At 41.9% G+C, this 19,964-nt stretch overlaps 2 protein-coding genes and 1 pseudogene across 2 annotated transcripts; all 3 read left to right on the top strand.

Moving 5' to 3' along the window:
- Nucleotides 1-13,026: 13,026 nt before the first annotated feature.
- LOC126804043 (uncharacterized) lies at nt 13,027-13,911 on the top strand. The gene is made up of 2 exons (XM_050531799.1): nt 13,027-13,185; nt 13,546-13,911. The coding sequence occupies exons 1-2, from the start codon at nt 13,042-13,044 to the stop codon at nt 13,666-13,668; spliced, it is 267 nt and encodes an 88-aa protein (XP_050387756.1). The 5' UTR covers nt 13,027-13,041; the 3' UTR covers nt 13,669-13,911.
- Nucleotides 13,912-15,144: 1,233 nt separating this feature from the next.
- On the top strand, nt 15,145-15,250 carry LOC126804266 (uncharacterized; annotated as a pseudogene).
- A 690-nt stretch (nt 15,251-15,940) lies between these two features.
- Nucleotides 15,941-19,441, top strand: LOC126804025 (uncharacterized). The gene is made up of 5 exons (XM_050531782.1): nt 15,941-16,081; nt 16,179-16,568; nt 16,683-17,594; nt 18,370-18,603; nt 18,765-19,441. Exons 1-5 carry the CDS (start codon nt 16,064-16,066, stop codon nt 18,942-18,944), a joined length of 1,734 nt encoding a protein of 577 aa, XP_050387739.1. The 5' UTR covers nt 15,941-16,063; the 3' UTR covers nt 18,945-19,441.
- Nucleotides 19,442-19,964: the final 523 nt, after the last annotated feature.

The raw sequence follows: 19,964 nt of genomic DNA, 5'->3' as shown, positions 1-19,964 counted from the left end.
GGAAAATCAAATTCAAGCAGTAGTAAATGAGGAAGCTGTTGGAGAAGATCCAATAATTGGAGATGATTTAGTACAGAATAATGAAGTGATTCAAGAGGTAGCAGCTAATGAACCTGTTTTATTGAGAAGATAAAAAAGAACAAGAAAGTCTGCTATCCCAGAAGATTATCATTTTTACCTTACTATTGTTGCATTTGATTTGGGGGAAGAAATTGACCCATTGACAGTGAATGAAGCTATGCAATCTGTAAACAGCCATAAGTGGAAGCTTGCAATGAAGGATGAGCTTTTAAGCATGTCTCAAAATGGAGTTTGGATTTTGGTAAATAGAACTGAAGAGATGAAGCCTATTGGTTGTAATTGGTTCTACAAAACCAAGAAAGATGCAGAAGGCAATATTGAGAGATACAAAGCAAGGCTTGTAGCAAAGGGATATAACCAGAAGGAAGGCATATACTACAATGAAACATTCTCATCTGTTTCTACCAAGGATGCTTTTAGAGTGATGATGGCTCTAGTTGCACATTTTGATCTTGAATTGCACCAGATGGATTTCAAAACAAATATCGCTTGGTAGCCCAGTTGTGCAAACCCTGTAAGAAACACACAGTAAGTACGATCGGGAGCTTTATGAATGTTTAGACGAAGACAACATCGAGATTGTCGAGCGCTTGTCCTTCCAGTATTGGGTCAAGGCCTGCGTTCAGTGCGTCTCGTGGTATGCAGAGCGTCGAGTAGTTACGACGTTGGCGTTGTCAAATTGTTGGACCCTCCTGCGGTCTTAGACCCAGCGTGGTCCGGGGACACTACTTTTCCTTTTGTCGTAGCTTAGAGACTTATAGCCTTTAGTCCATCTGCCCGTCGCTTACTCAAAAAATGTTCAGTAGGCCGACCTCTATTTCGTAGCCTTTGGTTTTGTAAACACAAATATCTTTCCGCAGACAACTTTGTATCTTTACCCCAGAAAAACAGTCTAGATTCCTTCTCTATCTATTTCTTTAGTTACAGAAACCGTGACTTTAGCAACTTCGGGACCTTGAAGCCCGCTCTTGACTTAGCAGTCTTCTCATCACGGCCAATCGCAGCGGGAGACCAAACTCAACTTACTCCTAAGGCTCTCTTCACAGCGAAAAAGAAAATAGAAAGGGCCTTCGAAAGCATACAACCACGATCCTCTGCCTATCTATCGCTCTGGGTCGCGTTCTTAAATAGAGATTTGATTGAAGACATATACATTTTACAACCAGATGGTTTTGTGGAGGATGAGAAGAAGGTTTGTAAGTTACAGAAGTCAATCTATGGCTTGAAACAAGCATCTAGACAATGGTATCTGAAATTTCATGCAGTAATTACAAGCTTTGGTTTTGAAGAGCATAAATTAGATGAATGTGTATATTGCAAAATCAGTGGGAGTAACTTCATATTTCTGGTATTATATGTAGATGATATATTACTAGCTAGCAGTGATGTGGGGTTGTTGAAGGCTACCAAAGATTTTCTGAAGAGAAACTTTGATATGAAGGATATGGGGAAGTACACTATGTGTTTGTCACGACCCCGAAATTTCAAGTGTTAAACTCGAAATTGAAGCCATGAAAAACTCTAAAACAATCTCAAATAAATCGAAATCATCTTATAGTCACAGCGTATCGTAATTGAGTTCATAGTGCATCTCAGTCGATTTGATTATTACAAAACTAGTTTATAATTCAAGCATTATAACAAATAAAAATGTAAAATCCTCTCAATTCTCACCACAAATAGAAATAATGAACTTTGAAATCTTCAGAGTAGCCCTCCAATTCTGCTAATCCACACATGCAGAACTATCTCATACACCATGAAATAGGTGCACTGCGATTGTAAACACAAACCTAGTAAGCTTTTCAGCTTGTATAAGTAAATCAACAGTATAACATGCATAGTATACAAGAGAAAATATTGAAAACATTTAATTATAAATGTACTCATAAGTCACAGGACGACCCATCTGGATGTTCAATAATATCTGAAAATATAAGTGCTCATGAGACATTGGGTAACTCATATGTTTACCCAAATTACATTTATAATACAGGTACTCATGAGACCCAGGTACTCATCTGTTACCCCTCATGCAGTACGCCGTCAGACACTGGGCAACCCATCTGTTACCCAATATCACAAAAATATGGGTACTCATGAGACCCAGGTAACCCATATGTTACTTCTCATGCAGTACACCGGCAGACAAACTAGAGCTCTAACTGAATCGTAACTGTCACCCGGCCAAGGCTAGATTCTGATACTACTAACACGTCCGAAGACAGAAAACGTTTTAACATGACTCAGAGTTAAAACCACGCACAATATAATCCTCACATGTTATTGTATAACAACCAAGCGACTCATGTTCAAATAAAATAAATATTGGTGCTATAAATAAACTCATTTGGAAATAAGAATATGACCAGTATATAATATAGCAACCCATATATATGTATCGTATTTACCATTTATACACATACACAACCCACTATATCATATACATATTATAGTTCGGTCTTTGAAATAAAGCGTAATTATGAATAATCGCCAAGGGTAGACTCGTCATAGTGAGATTTACTCACCTTATTTTCCTGAGTGTAATTTCCACAATACCGAAAACAAATCCTTCACTTGTTTTGTCGCTCACCTAGTTGTATAAAAAAAATGGTTAGAAACATTACGTAAAACCTCAGATGCCGAATCAGTACTACTGTTTACTGTTCAGCATTTTCGGTTTTTACGTAATTACGGTTCACACAAATACTGTTCACATATTACTGTTCACGTAAATACTAATCACCGAATTACTATTGAGAAATTTACTTACAATTACTGCTTAGAATCACTTTCACAATTTCCTGTACATACATTACTTTTTATATTTACTGTACAAAATTACTTTTACCATTTACTGTATAAAATTTAGTTTTAAAAAATTACTGTTCAGAAATCACTGTTCACGCGACACCTCCGGCAGCCGCGCGTGGCGCTCATGCGCCGCCCACAGTGGGTGTCGTGGTGCTCACGTGCCACTTCAAAATCCGCGCGTGGCTTGCCTACCACCGCCCAAAACTCTCTCTTTTCATCTCCTCAACCCTTCCATGGCCTAATGCCGTCTCTTACACCACTCACATGCCTTCACGCGCCGCCAAAGACGGCGACACTAGCCACTCCACCACCTCCGGCCAAACCCATCAATAAAACACACAACCAACATGAAAAATGAAGAGTAGGAGGAGGAGATCACAACCGTACCTTCAGCTGGTACAAAACCGGCCGGAAACCGCCGCAACGTCTCAGATCGAGGAGAGAAGATCGGAGCTGCTGCAGCTCGATTCGTGCCTCACCGCAAGTGGAATCGCATCGAGGAGGAAGAGGGAGGGCTCGCAGTTGTGACCCTGAGCTCCTGCGACGCCGGCGACGTCAAGATCGACGGAGCTGACGCTGTGCTTCATCGGCGCTGCTGAATTTCCGCCTGGGGTGCGTCGCTGTCACCACTAGTCGACGCGTTGTGGCCATGCGGTTCCAATGACACCAACGGTGTCGTGCACGATCGCCAGTGGAGGGAGATCGCCGGTGAGAGGAGAGGGAAGGAGAGAGGGTCGGGGGAGAGAGAGAAGAGAGGCTGCGGGGGTGGGAGAGAGAAAATGACCCGGTTTCCAATTTTGGAAACTAGGGTTTCCCGAACTTCCCTTTTATATTTTTTTTCCAATTTCGGAAACTAATTTCCGTCGATAATAACTTCTACATATGACTTTCGATTAGAACGCATGATGTGTCCACGAACTCGTATCAACGAGCTCTACAACTTCCGTGAAGGAAGTTTTCGGAGACAAGCGACGAAATAAAAGTCAACTCTCAAGTCACAAAGACGTAACATTTTTCCAATTTAAATCTCGGAAGACGGTTTCATTTCGTTTGACATCGACGAGAAAACGAAAAATGTGATTTATTCAATTCTGAAGTTAAAATGACATACAATAATTTTTACAACACAAACCTGAAAAATCAGGGTATTACAGTGCTTGACATAGAGATCAGTAGAGACAGAAAAAGAAATTTGCTGGGTTTGTCACAAAAGAATTACATTGATAAGGTCTTGAAGAGGTTTGGAATGGAGAAGTGCAAATCTGGTAAAACACCTATTTCCAAAGGTGATAAATTTCATAAGGGAGAATGTACCCTACACAGCCTTAGTTGGTAGTCTTATGTATGCACAAGTGTGCACAAGACCAGATATAAGTTTTGCTGTGAATATGCTTTCAAGATATCAATGAGATGCTGGTGAGGAGCATTAGATTGCAGGAAAGAAGGTACTGAGATATTTAAGAAGCACTCGAGATCACATGCTTGTGTATAGGAAGATAGAAGATGAAGAATTAAAAGTAGAGTGCTATACAAATGCATCATACAAGCAGGACTTAGATGATTTAAAGTCAACTTCTGGATATATTTTTATGCTAGCACGAGGAGCAATTTCATGGAAGAGTAACAAACAAGGATTGACTGCCACTTCAACTTTTCAAGCAGAGTATATTGCTATTTTTGAAGCTAGGGGTCATGCTATATGGGTGAGAAATTTTATTTCCAGAATAAAGGTGGTTGATTCGATTGAAAAGCTTTTAGTGATCTATTGTGATAATTCAGCAGCTGTGTTCTTTTCAAAGAACAACAAATGAATATCAGCTTCAAGGAATATAGATGTGAAGTATTTCTCAGTCAGAGAGAGTGTTAGAGACAATGAAATTGAAGTAATCAAGATTGGAACTAAGGAACAGTTGACAGATCCACTAACAAAGGCATTACCAGTTGAAGCATTTACAAATCATGTGAAAAATATGGGAGTTCTGAGCAAGTTTGATGACTAGCTTTACAAAACTGATGTAAGACAACTTATATTATAGCATACACACAAGTATTTGCTATGTTATTCATTGCAATATTCATCATGTTTTTCATTAGCTTATTTCAGTATTTTAATTTATAGTTGCTGAATAATTTAAAGTATAAATTCAATTTCCTTACTTTTATATTATGGAAGTATGCAGCAATATCTTAAGCCATCAGGATCAATTGTTTGAAAATTGATTATGCTTAGTCAAACAAAATTTTACTAGTGGTAATCCATGTGGTTGAGTTTGCTGAAATGTGATTATAAGAGACTGATATTTTATCAAACTATCATGTTCTTTTATAGTTCACTATAGTTAAAATTTAATTGACATGGTTATGGAGCAGATGCAAACTTGTATGATATTCAAGTGCGCACTTAAGTAAGCTTGATTATAGATTGTAAAGTATAATCCCAGTTCAGTGGGAGATTGTAAGATAGCCTATTGTCACATCCCGCCAAAGTTAAGCCAAATTTTACCTTGAGCATTCTAGACGGATCCGGAATATGGCGGAACTCCTTGGAAGGTCATAGAAGATCCTAGAAGATGGTGGAAGTCTCAAGAAGCCTTGAGACATTTCCGGACTTCTCTAGAACCTTGGAGAGGCTAGTAGAACTAGACCATTCAAGAGTTCTCTAGAACACTCAAGGATCATCTTAGAGTCTCTTAGACTTGTGTAGAGTTAAGTAGAGTTCTCTAGAATTCTCTACAATGTACATAGTCCTAGAAATATCTAGAACTTGTAAAGTAGGATGAGGAGGCCTATAAATAGCAAGGCACCCCTCTCATTTCATCATCAAGCAATCAAGCAATCTAGCAAGCAAGCTACCAAGTAAACTTGTAAGTTCTCTTGTTCAATATAAGTTCTCTTTCGAAATATTCTCTTGCCTTTCAATTGTTCTAGCAGGGCGTTTGCGAGTAAGGCTGACTTAGCATAAGGGAGTTGCTAAGGCCGCACGAGTTGCATAGCGAAAGAAGTAAGCTCGTGACAGTTGGTATCAGAGCCGAAGTTCGATCAAGAGGCTAGCTCGACACAATGGCAAAGAATGGCAATCCTGTTGGTAGTGTTTCCGACGACACGCAAGAGAAGGGTCATGAAGAACTTGTCAACCCGACGGTTCCAAAGAAGGAACGAGTGAAGGACATGTTAGCTGCAATTGACTCACGACTAGCTCAAGTGGAAGAGAGCGTGAGTGGCATGGGAGCCCGGGTGGAAGACTTGGAGGCGGAGGACGCCGCAATCCACACTGCGATTAAGGGCATGATGCTCAAGCTAGAGGAGTCCTTGCGGGGCGAGATAGACAAGGTTCGCGAGGAGTTCATGGGGGAACTCGCCCGGATGCGTGAAGTGCAAGAAAGGGAGCACAATAGCATGCTTGCACGCATGGAGGAGATGCAGGCAGATTCTGCACGCATGGAGGCAATGCAAGCAGATCTTGCCCTTTGCAAGCGCGCACTAGCCGCGGGGGCTAGTACCAGCAGCAACGTGGAAGCCAAGCGGATCGAGGTGCCAAAGCCAAGGAGCTTCGGAGGCATGCGCAACGCTCGAGAAGTAGACAACTTCTTATGGGGGCTAGATCAATACTTTGGGGCCGTAGGCATCATGGAGGAGGATGCCAAGATAAAGATCGCGACTCTTTATCTCACCGACACCGCCATGTTGTGGTGGAGGAGAAGGCGAGGAGATGTCGAAAGAGGTATGTGCACCATCTCTACCTTTGATGACTTTGTTAAAGAGCTCAAGAAGCAATTTTATCCCGAGAATGCCGAGGATGAGGCAAGAGCTCGTTTGCGAAGGCTCAAGCACACCGGGCCAATTAGTGATTACATTAGAGAATTCACTAACTTGGTGCTTGAGATTCCCGACCTATCCGACAAGGATGCTCTCTTCAATTTCATGGATGGTCTCCAATCATGGGCCAAGACGGAGCTTAGGCGACGTGGAGTGCAAGACCTTGCTACCGCCATAGCCGTGGCCGAAGGCTTAGTTGATTTCTCAAGTCCAAGAGAGTCCACCAAGCCAAAGGAGAAGAAGAGCAACTATGCCAAAGGTAGGGGAGACAAAATCCAACGCAAGGAGGAGCCCCGCCGTGAGAGCTACTCGGCAAGGTTCAAGGATAAAGGCAAATCAAGGGACATGCGGAGCTCGGACAAGCCAAACGACAACAAGTGCTTCCTATGCGATGGACCGCATTGGGCTAGGCATTGCCCACAAAGGAGAGCACTAAGCGCACTCTTAGGAAGTCATCAAGGCGAGAGTGAAGCCGAGGGTGGCAATGGAGGTGCACACTTGGGGTCTTTGCAGGTGCTTAATGCAATCCGCTCTACACCCAAGGTCCAAGCCAAAGGTTTACTCTTCACGGATATCACCATAGGTGGGAAGCCAACAACGGCAATGCTCGACACGGGGGCAACCCACAACTTCATTTCCATTGAGGAGGCACGTAGGCTAGGACTAAAGGCAAGCAATGGAGGGGGCTCCATCAAGGCGGTTAACTCACCTGCCCGCCCCATACAAGGAGTAGCTCGAGGAGTCAAGACGAGCGTGGGAGCTTGGTGTGGGAGCCTAGACTTCTCGATAGTACCGATGGATGACTACAAGGTAGTCTTGGGGTTGGAGTTCCATGATCAAGTCAAGGCATTCCCGGTGCCATTCGCCAATAGCTTATGCATTATGGATGGCGAGAGGTCGTGTGTGGTGCCAACAACCCGAGGAGCAAAGCAAGACATCAAGGTCTTGTCGGCATTACAATTCAAGAAAGGCATCAAGAGGGACGAGGAAAGCTACTTGGCCATCCTTAATGAGTTCGATGACGAGGAGCCAAGGCCGCAAGATGCCATGCCCAAGGAGGTAGCCGCAGTTCTTGAGGAGTTCAAGGATGTTTCGCCCGCGGAGCTGCCCAAGAAACTACCCCCAAGGAGAGAGATCGACCATGAAATCGAGTTGGAACCAGGGACAAAACCACCCGCCATGGGTGCATACCGCATGGCGCCGCCGGAGTTAGCGGAGCTAAGGAGGCAATTGAAGGAGCTTTTGGACGCGGGATTCATTAGACCTTCGAAAGCCCCGTTCGGTGCCCCGGTATTATTCCAAAAGAAGAAGGATGGATCTCTACGCATGTGCATCGACTATAGGGCGCTCAACAAGATCACGGTAAAGAACAAGTACCCTATCCCTCTCATTGCCGATCTCTTTGATCAATTGGGCCATGCACGATATTTTTCCAAGTTAGACCTTCGCTCGGGGTACTACCAAGTGCGCATTGCGGAAGGAGATGAGCCGAAGACCGCATGCATCACAAGGTATGGTTCTTATGAATTCTTGGTCATGCCATTTGGTCTAACTAATGCACCGGCGACATTTTGCACCTTGATGAACAAATTGTTCCACCCCTACTTGGATCGGTTTGTGGTCGTCTACTTGGACGACATAGTGGTGTATAGCAAGACCATGCGGGAGCATGTGGAGCACTTGCGGGAAGTGCTTAAGGTTTTGAGGGAAAACCAACTATACATCAAGATGGAGAAATGCTCATTCGCTAAGCCGGAGGTGTCGTTCTTGGGGCACAAGATCAAGGACGGCAAGCTTATGATGGAAGATTGCAAGGTGCATTCCATCCAAGAATGGGAACCACCCACCAAGGTACATGATTTAAGATCTTTTCTTGGGCTAGTTAACTATTATCGCCGCTTTATCAAGGGATACTCGGCGAGGGCTGCACCATTGACCGACCTTCTCAAGAAGAACAAGGCATGGGAGTGGACATCGGAATGTCAAGAAGCCTTTGAAGACTTGAAGAAGGCGATATGCGAGGAGCCCGTACTTAGCCTACCGGATCACTCCAAGCCATATGAGGTGCACACCGATGCTTCCGACTTTGCCATTGGCGGAGTACTAATGCAAGAAGGACATCCAATTGCTTATGAGAGTCGGAAGCTTAATGACACGGAGCGGCGCTACACCGTGCAAGAGAAGGAGATGACTGCCGTCATCCATTGCCTTCGAGTGTGGCGACACTACTTGCTTGGGACCAAGTTTGTGATCATGACCGACAACGTAGCAACAAGCTACTTCCAAACTCAAAAGAAGCTAAGTCCAAAGCAAGCAAGGTGGCAAGACTTCTTGGCGGAGTTCGACTACACCATGGAGTACAAGCCCGGAAAGGCGAATGTGGTAGCGGATGCACTAAGCCGCAAGGCGGAGTTTGCAAGCATCTCTCAAGTCACTAGCCCATTACTAAGCAAGATCAAGGAGGGACTGAAGGTAGACCCTCAAGCACAAAGCCTCATCACCTTAGTGAGGGAAGGAAAAACCCGGAGGTTTTGGCTAGACGACGACCTTCTCTATACAAGAGGCCGCCGCATTTATGTACCGAAGTGGGGAAGCTTACGAAGGGAGCTAACCAAGGAATGCCACGATTCCAAATGGGCCGGCCACCCAGGTATGAAACGCACACTTGCCTTGTTGAAGTCCATGTATTATTGGCCTAGGATGCGAGATGGGGTCGAAGAGTATGTGCGGACTTGTCTAGTTTGCCAACAAGACAAGGTAGTCCAGCAGCAGCCGGGGGGCTTGCTTGACCCCTTACCCATACCGGAGAGACCATGGGAGAGTGTCTCTATGGACTTCATCACTTGCCTACCGAAGTCCGAGCAGTTTGGGAGCATCATAGTGGTGGTGGACAGATTCAGCAAGTATGCAACCTTCATGGCCGCATCAGCCGACTGCACTGCGGAGGAGATAGCAAGGCTATTCCTACGCAATGTAGTCAAGCTTTGGGGAGTTCCAAAGAACATTGTCAGCGACAGAGACCCGCGCTTCACGGGGAGATTTTGGACGGAGCTGTTCAAGATGTTGGGGTCAGACTTGAACTTTTCAACAAGCTTCCATCCACAAAGCGACGGTCAAACGGAGCGCGTCAATGCTCTCTTGGAGCTATACTTACGGCACTACGTGAGTGCCAATCAAAAGGATTGGGCCAAGCTTCTAGATGTGGCGCAGTTTTCCTACAACCTGCAGCAAAGTGAGGCCACCAACAAGAGTCCTTTTGAGATCGTTTTGGGACAGCAGCCTACTACCCCTCTATCCCTTGCCACTCACTATGAAGGGAAGAGCCCAGCCGCATTCAAGTTCGCCAAGACATGGCATGAGCAAGCGGAGTTAGCTCGAGCGGCGTTGCACAAGGCTGCCAAGAGGATGAAGAAGTGGGCGGACAAGAAGAGGAGGCATGTCGAGTTCAAGGAAGGCGACCTTGTACTTGTGAAACTCTTGCCGCAGCAGTTCAAGGCCTTTAGGAAGGTGCACAAAGGCTTGATCCGCAGGTACGAAGGGCCATTTGAAGTTATCAAGCGCATCGGCAAAGTTTCATACAAGCTCAACCTCCCGCCCAAGTTAAAGATACATCCAGTCTTCCACGTGAGTATGTTGAAGCCATACAATGAGGACGAGGAAGACCCGTCAAGGGGCATATCGCATCGGGCACCTACGGCGGTAATCATCAACTTTGACAAGGAAGTCGATGAAGTACTCGCAGATCGGGTCATTCGACGTCGAGGCGTACCAAGTTACAAAGAGTACCTCATCAAGTGGAGAGGCCTGCCCGATACGGAAGCAAGCTGGGAGTCCGAGGATACGCTTTGGCAGTTCAAGGACAAAATCCAGCAATACAATGAAGCGCGATGAGGACATCGCGGGATTTGGTGGGGGAGAATGTCACATCCCGCCAAAGTTAAGCCAAATTTTACCTTGAGCATTCTAGACGGATCCGGAATATGGCGGAACTCCTTGGAAGGTCATAGAAGATCCTAGAAGATGGTGGAAGTCTCAAGAAGCCTTGAGACATTTCCGGACTTCTCTAGAACCTTGGAGAGGCTAGTAGAACTAGACCATTCAAGAGTTCTCTAGAACACTCAAGGATCATCTTAGAGTCTCTTAGACTTGTGTAAAGTTAAGTAGAGTTCTCTAGAATTCTCTACAATGTACATAGTCCTAGAAATATCTAGAACTTGTAAAGTAAGATGAGGAGGCCTATAAATAGCAAGGCACCCCTCTCATTTCATCATCAAGCAATCAAGCAATCTAGCAAGCAAGCTACCAAGTAAACTTGTAAGTTCTCTTGTTCAATATAAGTTCTCTTTCGAAATATTCTCTTGCCTTTCAATTGTTCTAGCAGGGCGTTTGCGAGTAAGGCTGACTTAGCATAAGGGAGTTGCTAAGGCCGCACGAGTTGCATAGCGAAAGAAGTAAGCTCGTGACACTATGCAGTTTTACTACATAAAAGAACTAAAGTTATATTTTACATCAATGAACAAGCTTAGAATTTCATATTAAGAGTTATATATATTTACATTCACTTATATTTTGATATAATCGATTATGTAATAAGAGTTGGTTAGCATTTGTTTGAATTTGAATTCAAACAGTAAAATCATTAGGACACAGATTCGATTAAGACAGGAAGTTATTTGACAGTTCTTTGATGGAAGGAGCTGTTGAGTATCTGTCACAGACAGTTATTCATGACAACAGCCTTTTAAGCCAATTCGATCCCTTCTAGAGCACAAACTGATTCTCATTCATTTTGTCCCATCAAATAAAACTGAGAGTGTTAAGAAGTGAATCTAAGAGAAGATCGACATGGATTCAAACAACAAAATGTCAAGTTAGTAATCTGCTATATGCATTTGATATTTTATCTGACATAACTACATGCATAGTTACTATAATAGTTATGTATATGCAGAACTGTGTTAACGTAGTGAATTGTGCTGATGCAATACGCTACACTCTTTGTTGATGCGATACGCCGTGCTCCTCGTTCATTTCCTGTCACAAGTAGCACGAGTCGTCAAAGAGGAGACCACAGCGGCGTGGTCTTCAACTCTCTGATGCTCAAGTCAGGTTGGTAATAATTTGGGTTAATTTCTCCTATAGTACCTAAAGTATGGCTACTTGGACAATTTGGTACCTGATGTATGAAAATGGATAATTTGGTACCTGAAGTTCTCATTTGTAAGCCATTTTGGTACCTCTATCAATTTTGATCATATTTTTAGGGTTATTTTCGTCATTTCTAGCCCTAAACTCATTAAATTCACATTTTTCTTCATTTCTTCATATAATTGTCTCTTTTTGGAGATAATTAAATTGATATATCTACTCCACTTAATATCTACTTCGCATATATCGAAAATAAATTTTTTTTAATATACTTATTGTATCCTAATTATTTTCTGTAAAGGAAATATATTATCTTTATGCAATTATAATTTTTTATTAAAATATATTTTGTAAATTACTTATAATTAAAATTAATTTAGATTGATAGTTACATTATGAAAACTCATATACGTAAATCATCACATATACTAAGTGGATGAGTTATCAAAATTTTAGTGATAATTTAGAGGCAATTTAAAGGTATTATGAAAAAATGAAGTAAAATAGAGATAAGATGACGGAAATAACCCTGAAAATATGGTCAAAATTGACATAAGTACCAAAATGGCCTAAATTTGAGAACTTTAGGTACCAAATTGTCCGTTTTCATACATCAGGTACCAAATTGTCTAAGTAGCCAAACATCAAGTACTATAGGAGGAATTTATCCGTAATAATTTACGCAGAGTAACAGTGGGTGGTTAAGTGCACTTACCTTACGAGGTCAAGGGTTTGACCTTTTATAGTTGAATTGAGGTAGATCATTCACTCATCCTCCGGTGTGGAACATAGTCCGATTAAGGTGTTCTCTTGGAGCCTTCTTTAGGATGTGCGTGAGGGCATGTCCGTAGTCGATTTGGGCCGCAGGGTGGCCTATTACATGGCTAGTGCGGCTGGCTCACTGCTTGTATTGCGAGACTTGCCTATTTATTAGCCTCAGTATGCTGATAGCCTATGCTAACATATGTAAAATAGTTTTATTGTTGGGTTGTGAGAGAAAGCGACGGAGCTTATCAACTATTGAAAGCTTTGATTGTTTATTTTGAACCTTCAATCTCGGGTCGGGTCGGTATCCAACGGCAACAGCGTTTAAGACCCGAACCCAAAACGACATCGTTTCGAGGAGACTATAAATAGAAGAGAGTAAAACCCTAGGAAAGCAGAGAGCTGAGAGGGAGAGAGATGACGCAGAAGGCGACGCAATTCAAAGGGCAGCAGAAGAGGAAGACGATTCCTCCGAACCGGCATGGAAAAAGCGTTCAAACTCGCAAAGGCAAGCGAAACATCAAGCCCTCCAAGTTCTCCAAGGACATGGACTCTGACCGGGTACTCTTTCTAACCCCCTACTTTTGATGCTAACAATGAAATTCAAAACACTTCTTGGCTTAGAGTATCCTGAACTAGTCTTAATTGAGCTCCAGAGTATCTTCAATTGCTTGTCGAACTTAAGTTTAAGGGGTTGTTAACTTAACGAGGGTATTTATCTATGCCGATTATAAGAAGACCATAGCTCACTGCTTATGTAATCCACAAGATATGGCCTTGGAAATAAGTCTTGATAACGTAATTATATGAACATGTATTCATATTTCTTAGGTAATTTGTATATGGTTTTTGTTATTAGCTTCGCAGTTTGCTTTCCATCCATTCAGGCATCTGATTTTTGTTTTGTTTTGGTGAGATTAGGAGGTAACAAAGTTTATAAACCACTGCAATGAGGTGAAGGCAGCCACTGCTGCAAACAAAGAAGGTGGCCAACTAAGTATTGTCAAAAATCCTCCAGAGTCGGAGAGCGGTGGAAAGAAATAGTAGTTTCCAAGCTTGCAATGTTGTGGATGTAGAGAATATACATGTTCTGCAAAAAGAAAACTCTAACCTGGCACTGTTGAACATCTTTTGTGCTGATGTTGTCCTGTTAGATTCGTTACTTTGTGTTTCCTTCTTCAGCTTCAGTGCATTGATTTCTTTGCAGCTTGTTAAAAATTGTAGGCCTCAGTTTTGGGTATGTGTTTCTGAACTAGTATTAATTAAAGATTTGGTTTTGGCTCTTGAGTTGTGGATTGTTTTAAGGGTGAAATATCGACATTTTCTCTGAATCTAAAACCAGAAAGGTTGCTAAGAATCGTATGTTGTGATCTTATGATTTATAAAAGCATACTAAGGTTTTAAATCTTTCACTGGAAAATAAATGAGTTTGGATGTCCATAACTCCATATCCTTGGCCGAATGTTTCTTCAGTTTTAGAAGGATATTGAGCTGTTTCTTCAGTGTTTATGTTTCTTCTTTGGGTTACTTTGCCCTCTTTTACAACCTGCCCCAACGAATTCCAATTTTCGTCCGTTTGCTTGCCTATTTCTTGTTAGAATTGAATTTTGCTGATTTTAACAGTTGCAAATTGCTGGTGTGAAATTTCTTGCTCCTCAAAATGTATTACATCTTTAGCTTTAGTGCATTATATTGTTTCTCCCACTCAAAAGGACTGATGCAGACGCATGAATGAAGTTGATGTGGATCCGAGTCATCCATGCTAATTGTAGAGGTCCACATTAGTTTTCTAATGATACAAGTTGGACCTATTGTCAGCAAAACTGGGCTCATCTCGTGAAAGTAACTAATCACCAATTACAGTACGTGAGTGGCTTATGATGATGAACATCCAAATGTTCAAAATTTTACATAACGGGGACGAATTTGGCAATTGTTGAGTTCGATGGGTCATTAACCTATTCCAAATTGCCAATTTGGTGAGGAGAAAGCACCATACTAGAAAGAGTTACCAGAAATTTAACATCGCATGTTGAGAAAGTTATGCCCATCCCTTTCACAGTGGAATTTATATTTACTATGATCGACTATATTTGTGTTTGGTACATTTTTGTGTTTTGCCATTTACTCCAAGAGACGGCAGATTATAGCAACACTTTCTGACAATGCCACGAAGCGTGGGGCAGCAGACCCAAAACTCACTAACTCTGAAGAAGTTATAAATAGTTTCCTTGGAAATTAGGTAAGTTTTGATTTTCTAGTCCAAAATGATTATCGAATCTGTTGTCTGCGGCAATGTTCAAACTTAAAAGACAACCCCCACAAGCTTATTGTATCATGTAAGCCCTCTAGTAAACCAAGTAATGAATGTTATATGTGTATAATACATTACACTTCAGACATTTTCGCTTGCAACACAAAGTCTTCTTACTTAATTATTTTCTTGTGAGCTTTGAAATATTCTTATTTTGTTACCATTAGTGAGAATGTGAGATAACGCATTATGTTTAATACGGAGCCATGCGTTGAGCACATTATAAAACTATTCTTTCGCCTTTTACTAAAGATTATTGTGTGCGCGTCGCTTTAAGTACGCTTATTTATGGAATGGTGCACCTCTGCGGATGTCTCTAAAAAAACGCATTATGTTTAATAATGTCTACTAACATAAAGTATGTTTATTTTAACGTATCTTCATATTAGTTTGAAATTGAAAATGATTAATTCTACGTGTAGTTACGACTCTTAAACATGTAGTAACTACTCATCTTAATGAACATGACATAAAGTGCAACTTCAATTTTTAAGCAGTCAAAAAAATTTCTGTATACTAGGGTAGAAACTATATGACATGAAACACAATCCACGTTAACACAAAAAGAGAAGCATGTATACAATTCTAGCAGCGTCTCTGTTCTTCTCAATCACTCTCATCATTTTGGGGAGCTTTGAGTAGTTTGTGGTCTTTGTTATAAAAATACAAAGCCAAATAACCAATTACGACATAACAGAAAGTCAGAAACGCCTCTCTGGCATATTCCCCCAAACCATTTCTCTCTTTTTCTCCCAGGCGTCATCTCCTCCGTCCATTCACCCCCATAACAAGATCACTCCCCTCCAATCCCCACGTGCTTCTGAAAAACAGACGCTCCAGGTCCCCTCCCATTGGTCGCCACCCTCCACGCGTCGCCTCCGCGCGTCTTCAAACAACTCCCAAGACCTACATTCACATGGACCCCACCCTGGGTTCAAGATACTCTGAGGTAATAAATTAATTACTCGCAACTCAAAAAAGAGAGAGAAAAAAGCACAGCAGCCATCACCACAGCTAGCTCAGAAAGGCCATTTAAGGATGATGAAGGATTGAAAAGACCAACAAGACCAAGACCGCCATTTCCCACCTAACAAAAAGCTCTACATTCCTTCCACCGCCGCCGTCATGGGTACCGCCGAACAAGTAAAGTTTCCATCTTTATTCATCTTCAATTAGTTTGGCTCATTCATTCATTCATGTAGGTCTCAACTTTTTTGTGGTGCGCGCTTGTGTTCATCAGGTGGTGGAGAGAGAAAGTGAGGAGCTTGAGCCCAGGGAGAGAGATGAGAGACAAGAAGAGGAGGCGGAGATGAGGAGAGAACAGGAACGGAAACATGTTGTCGAGAAAACTGAGTTGGGTGATATTCATAATGACGATCATCAGCAGAGACAGAGAGATGTTCATATGTCAATGTTGCAGAGGCTTAATCCTACAAATCCCTTGAGAATTGCTATCAATGCTAAGACCAGAAGCGCAGCTCCTCCTCCGCATCGGTTCCAGCCGCCCCATAATGTCAGAGTCGGTTCTGCTACTCCTTCTCCTTCTCAGTTCTCTCATCAGTCCCACCCAACTCCTCCTCCTCCTCCTCCTCCTCCGCATTCTCAGCCTCGCTCTACTCCAATCCCTCAAGTAAGCTCTGTCGAACATCTTAATTTCTGTGGAGATAAAGTCGGTTTACTTTTAATTTGCAAGTTCTTAGCTTTCTGTGTTTTTTCTTTTATGTTGTATGAATTTGTTGGCCAGCCATCGATTACGACATTGAACTCAAGAGCCTACACCAACAAGATATCTTTGTTCCTTTTCCTTGTGCACATGATGGCCGCGATTGGGCTGGTTGGGTTTCTTCTGTTCAAGGGAGTTCAGGGTCTGATACAGGGTTCAGGCCGTGTTTCAAGAAATGAGAAGAGGGTGTTACGGCATTTTCTTCCCCAGGTTGAAGCTGCTTCTCTTATGAGCATTACTCTCGCATTTGCGTGGCAAAAGGCGTTTAGGAAATGGCCCAAGTTTATGGTTCATTTCATTCTGTGGAATACTTTTGTTATGAGTTTATCTGCTGGAATTCTACTAATTTGTTTCCAAAAGCCCACCACGACTGGTGTTGGAGTCTGTCTCATTGGCTTTGCCATAGGGAATAGCTTGTATGCTTGTTGGATCACTCCGCGGATAGGATTTTGTATCAAGATTTTGATCAAGTCGCTTGATCCTGTATCAAAGTTTCCTGATTTGAATCAACCCACTTACTGGATGCTTGGGGTCGGATTTTTGTGGATGTCTCTATGGATTTTAGCAGTGATTGGATCCCTGAACTTCTACTTTACTCCATTGGTGATAATATTGTTGGTACTGAGCCTGGCTTGGACAGCTGAAGTAATGAGGAATGTAGTTAATATAACTGTGAGTAGGGTGATTGCTCTTTATTATCTGAGGGGGATGCAGTCCAATACTCAGTTTTGTTTCCAGAGAGCCTTGAGTAAAAGTCTTGGAAGTGCTTGTTTTGGATCTCTATTTGTGCCAGCAATCGAAGCACTGAGAATTGTTGCTCGCGCTTTAAATCTACTTGAGGGAGAGGATGAGTTCATGTTCTCTTGCGCTCATTGCTGTCTCCATGTCATGCAGTCCATCTTCCGATATGGCAATGGCTGGGCCTTTGTTCAGGTACCTTTACTTGAGTCATTAGAAATATCTTTGTGAATCGATTCTCTCCTATATATATCATGCGCAAACCATTCAATAAGTCTTCAAATTTGGTGCATAGCTGCTTTCCCAACCAGGAGAGCTTCACTAGGCATCTTAAAACATTAGTTTAGTCAGCTGATTAATATGTCAACAGCACAAGTTGTTTTATTTTGTTTCAAAATCATATATAATAATGTGGATAACAAAGTATGCTGACAGCTGATATTGTCTTCTGCTTGTTCGTGTCAACGAGATTGTCTGTAAGTGAGGAGTTGCCAAAAGGTCCTACCTGCTATGAAATAGTTCATTTTCTGAAGGATTACATGAACCAAATTAGATCAAAGTTCTCTGTCTGAAGTGCAGATGTGATCTATATACCATAGCTAACTTTCCTATCATTCTTAAATATCATGTAAGGTCCTGGCTTCCTGAGTGGAGATAAAGTAATCAGAATAATTCAAAGAAATGAACATATAATTTCATATTAGTTACCAAGTTTTTCATATCTATAAAGAAGTTTATGTCTATTTGGGAATTCTGATTAAAATCAATGTTTCGTTAAGTTAATATTATCTTCCCAACTAAGTTCTGCTTATATCTTTATTCTCATGAATTAATTATCATGCAGTCACCATCCAAAACCTCTAAATTGTGTAGGAACTAGGAAATAATCCATAGGTTTGTCAATGGTTGAGACTAATTTAGTAACTAACTCGAACTAAACTGAACCTAATGTAAAATGAATTACTACCAGATAGCAGCATATGGAAAAGATTTTGTGAGGGCATCACAAGAGACTTGGGAGCTCTTTGAAAGGCAAGAAATTGACGGCATTGTGGATTCCGACATCACCAGCTCAATCTGCTTCCTAACCGGCGTCTGCAGTGGCTCTATGTGCGTCATAGTTGTGGCTGCTTGGACCGCCAAAGTACACCAAAGCTTCATGGCCACCGTTTCCCTGCTTGCATTCTTCATTGGATACCTTATGGTTGGTGGCCTTTATTTGACTAGTCTCGATCTCTTCAAACTTTATCATTCAATTTAAACGCATATAAATCATGTGATCAACTTGGCAATTCTTAAATTCTTTTCTGTTTAGCTATTCAATATACCTAACTCAATCGATTTCTTTTTCATTTGATGTTTCAGACTAGAATAGCAATGGCACTACCACATGCCTGTGTAGGTTGTTACTACGTATGCTACGCAGAGAATCCGGACAACAGATTATTTGACGACACAATGAAGGATCGTCTTGCCCTGATGAAATCCGGTCGAGATGTACTCGCCCCTACACCTCGAGTCCCCCACCGATTTGCGGCAAGGTAATAGACAGTGTGACTCTGGCATTAACACCTTACGTCCCAAACTCTTCAGGAGGAGTGCAGAAGGTGCTGGGGGAGCTGCATAAGACACTACCCACCCTCATGCTTTGATGACTCGATTTTTGCATCGACCTTCCTCTTGCAACATTCATCACATAACAATGTGACTCAATGGGACATACAATCACCATCTTTTGTTACTATCGATGGGACATGATGCAGTACATGAGCTCCAATATGAAGCTACTTGAGAGAGATGGTGACTGGTGATGGAGAAATTTGAAGGATAGAGCTGAAGAATTATTGACTGTAGGTACTATTGGGCGGAACGTGGAGAGCCCACTGAGATTCCAATGAACAAGGCCAAAAGCAACCGTCTTTTGAACATGTCCTTTGCTTAATTCATACTTTTGGCATATCCCATATGCTACTAAGACCTACAATTATTCTTCTGTAATTATTCATTTTTTTATTCAATGCTAATCCCATCTTGCACATAGATGATATATGATCTTGACAAGTTGACATACTGTGGTCGGCTCAAGTAGACAACACTTGGCTGTTTTGGATTAAGACTAAATTGGAAAGATAATTCATGGTCTCAAGTTTACAATATACACCCTTTTTTTTGTTGTAAAAAAAAACAGTAAAATAAATTTACTTGGGAAGTTTCTATTCATACTTATAAAATTGGCATTTGGATCTCTATTCCGAGCTCAAGGCTCATTAACGATCACAAAAATCAGACATACGGGTTACAAGCCACTCCTAAACAGGCACTAACCAGCTAGCTCATAAATTGAAAAAACAAAATCCAAAAGTTCGAAATTAAAATTTGTCCAACAACGAACATAACTAAAGTTCAGAAATTAAAGCTAAATCTACTGACAAACAGGAATATAACCACACAACCCTAATTGTACAAATTATGACTGTGGGTGGCTTAAGTCGTACATGACCCAAGTGACATGGAGAGAAAATGATTGGGCCAATCCAAGAATCGAAGCCCAATGAGATAAACCGC

This window comes from Argentina anserina, chromosome 7 (genome assembly GCF_933775445.1).
Source record: "Argentina anserina chromosome 7, drPotAnse1.1, whole genome shotgun sequence".
Taxonomy (NCBI): Eukaryota; Viridiplantae; Streptophyta; class Magnoliopsida; order Rosales; family Rosaceae; genus Argentina; species Argentina anserina.
The sequence above is the reverse complement of the archived record's forward strand: the minus strand, read 5'-3'. Positions and strand labels throughout refer to the sequence as shown.

What these genes read in the sequence shown, in the direction of transcription:
- LOC126804043 (XM_050531799.1), top strand. Translation starts at nt 13,042, where the DNA reads ATGACGCAGAAGGCGACGCAATTCAAAGGGCAGCAGAAGAGGAAGACG. An exon ending in AGGACATGGACTCTGACCGG is followed by an intron (nt 13,186 to 13,545) that starts GTACTCTTTCTA and finishes TGGTGAGATTAG; the next exon opens with GAGGTAACAAAGTTTATAAA.
- LOC126804025 (XM_050531782.1), top strand. An exon ending in GCTCTACTCCAATCCCTCAA is followed by an intron (nt 16,569 to 16,682) that starts GTAAGCTCTGTC and finishes TTTGTTGGCCAG; the next exon opens with CCATCGATTACGACATTGAA. An exon ending in TCTTCATTGGATACCTTATG is followed by an intron (nt 18,604 to 18,764) that starts GTTGGTGGCCTT and finishes TTGATGTTTCAG; the next exon opens with ACTAGAATAGCAATGGCACT.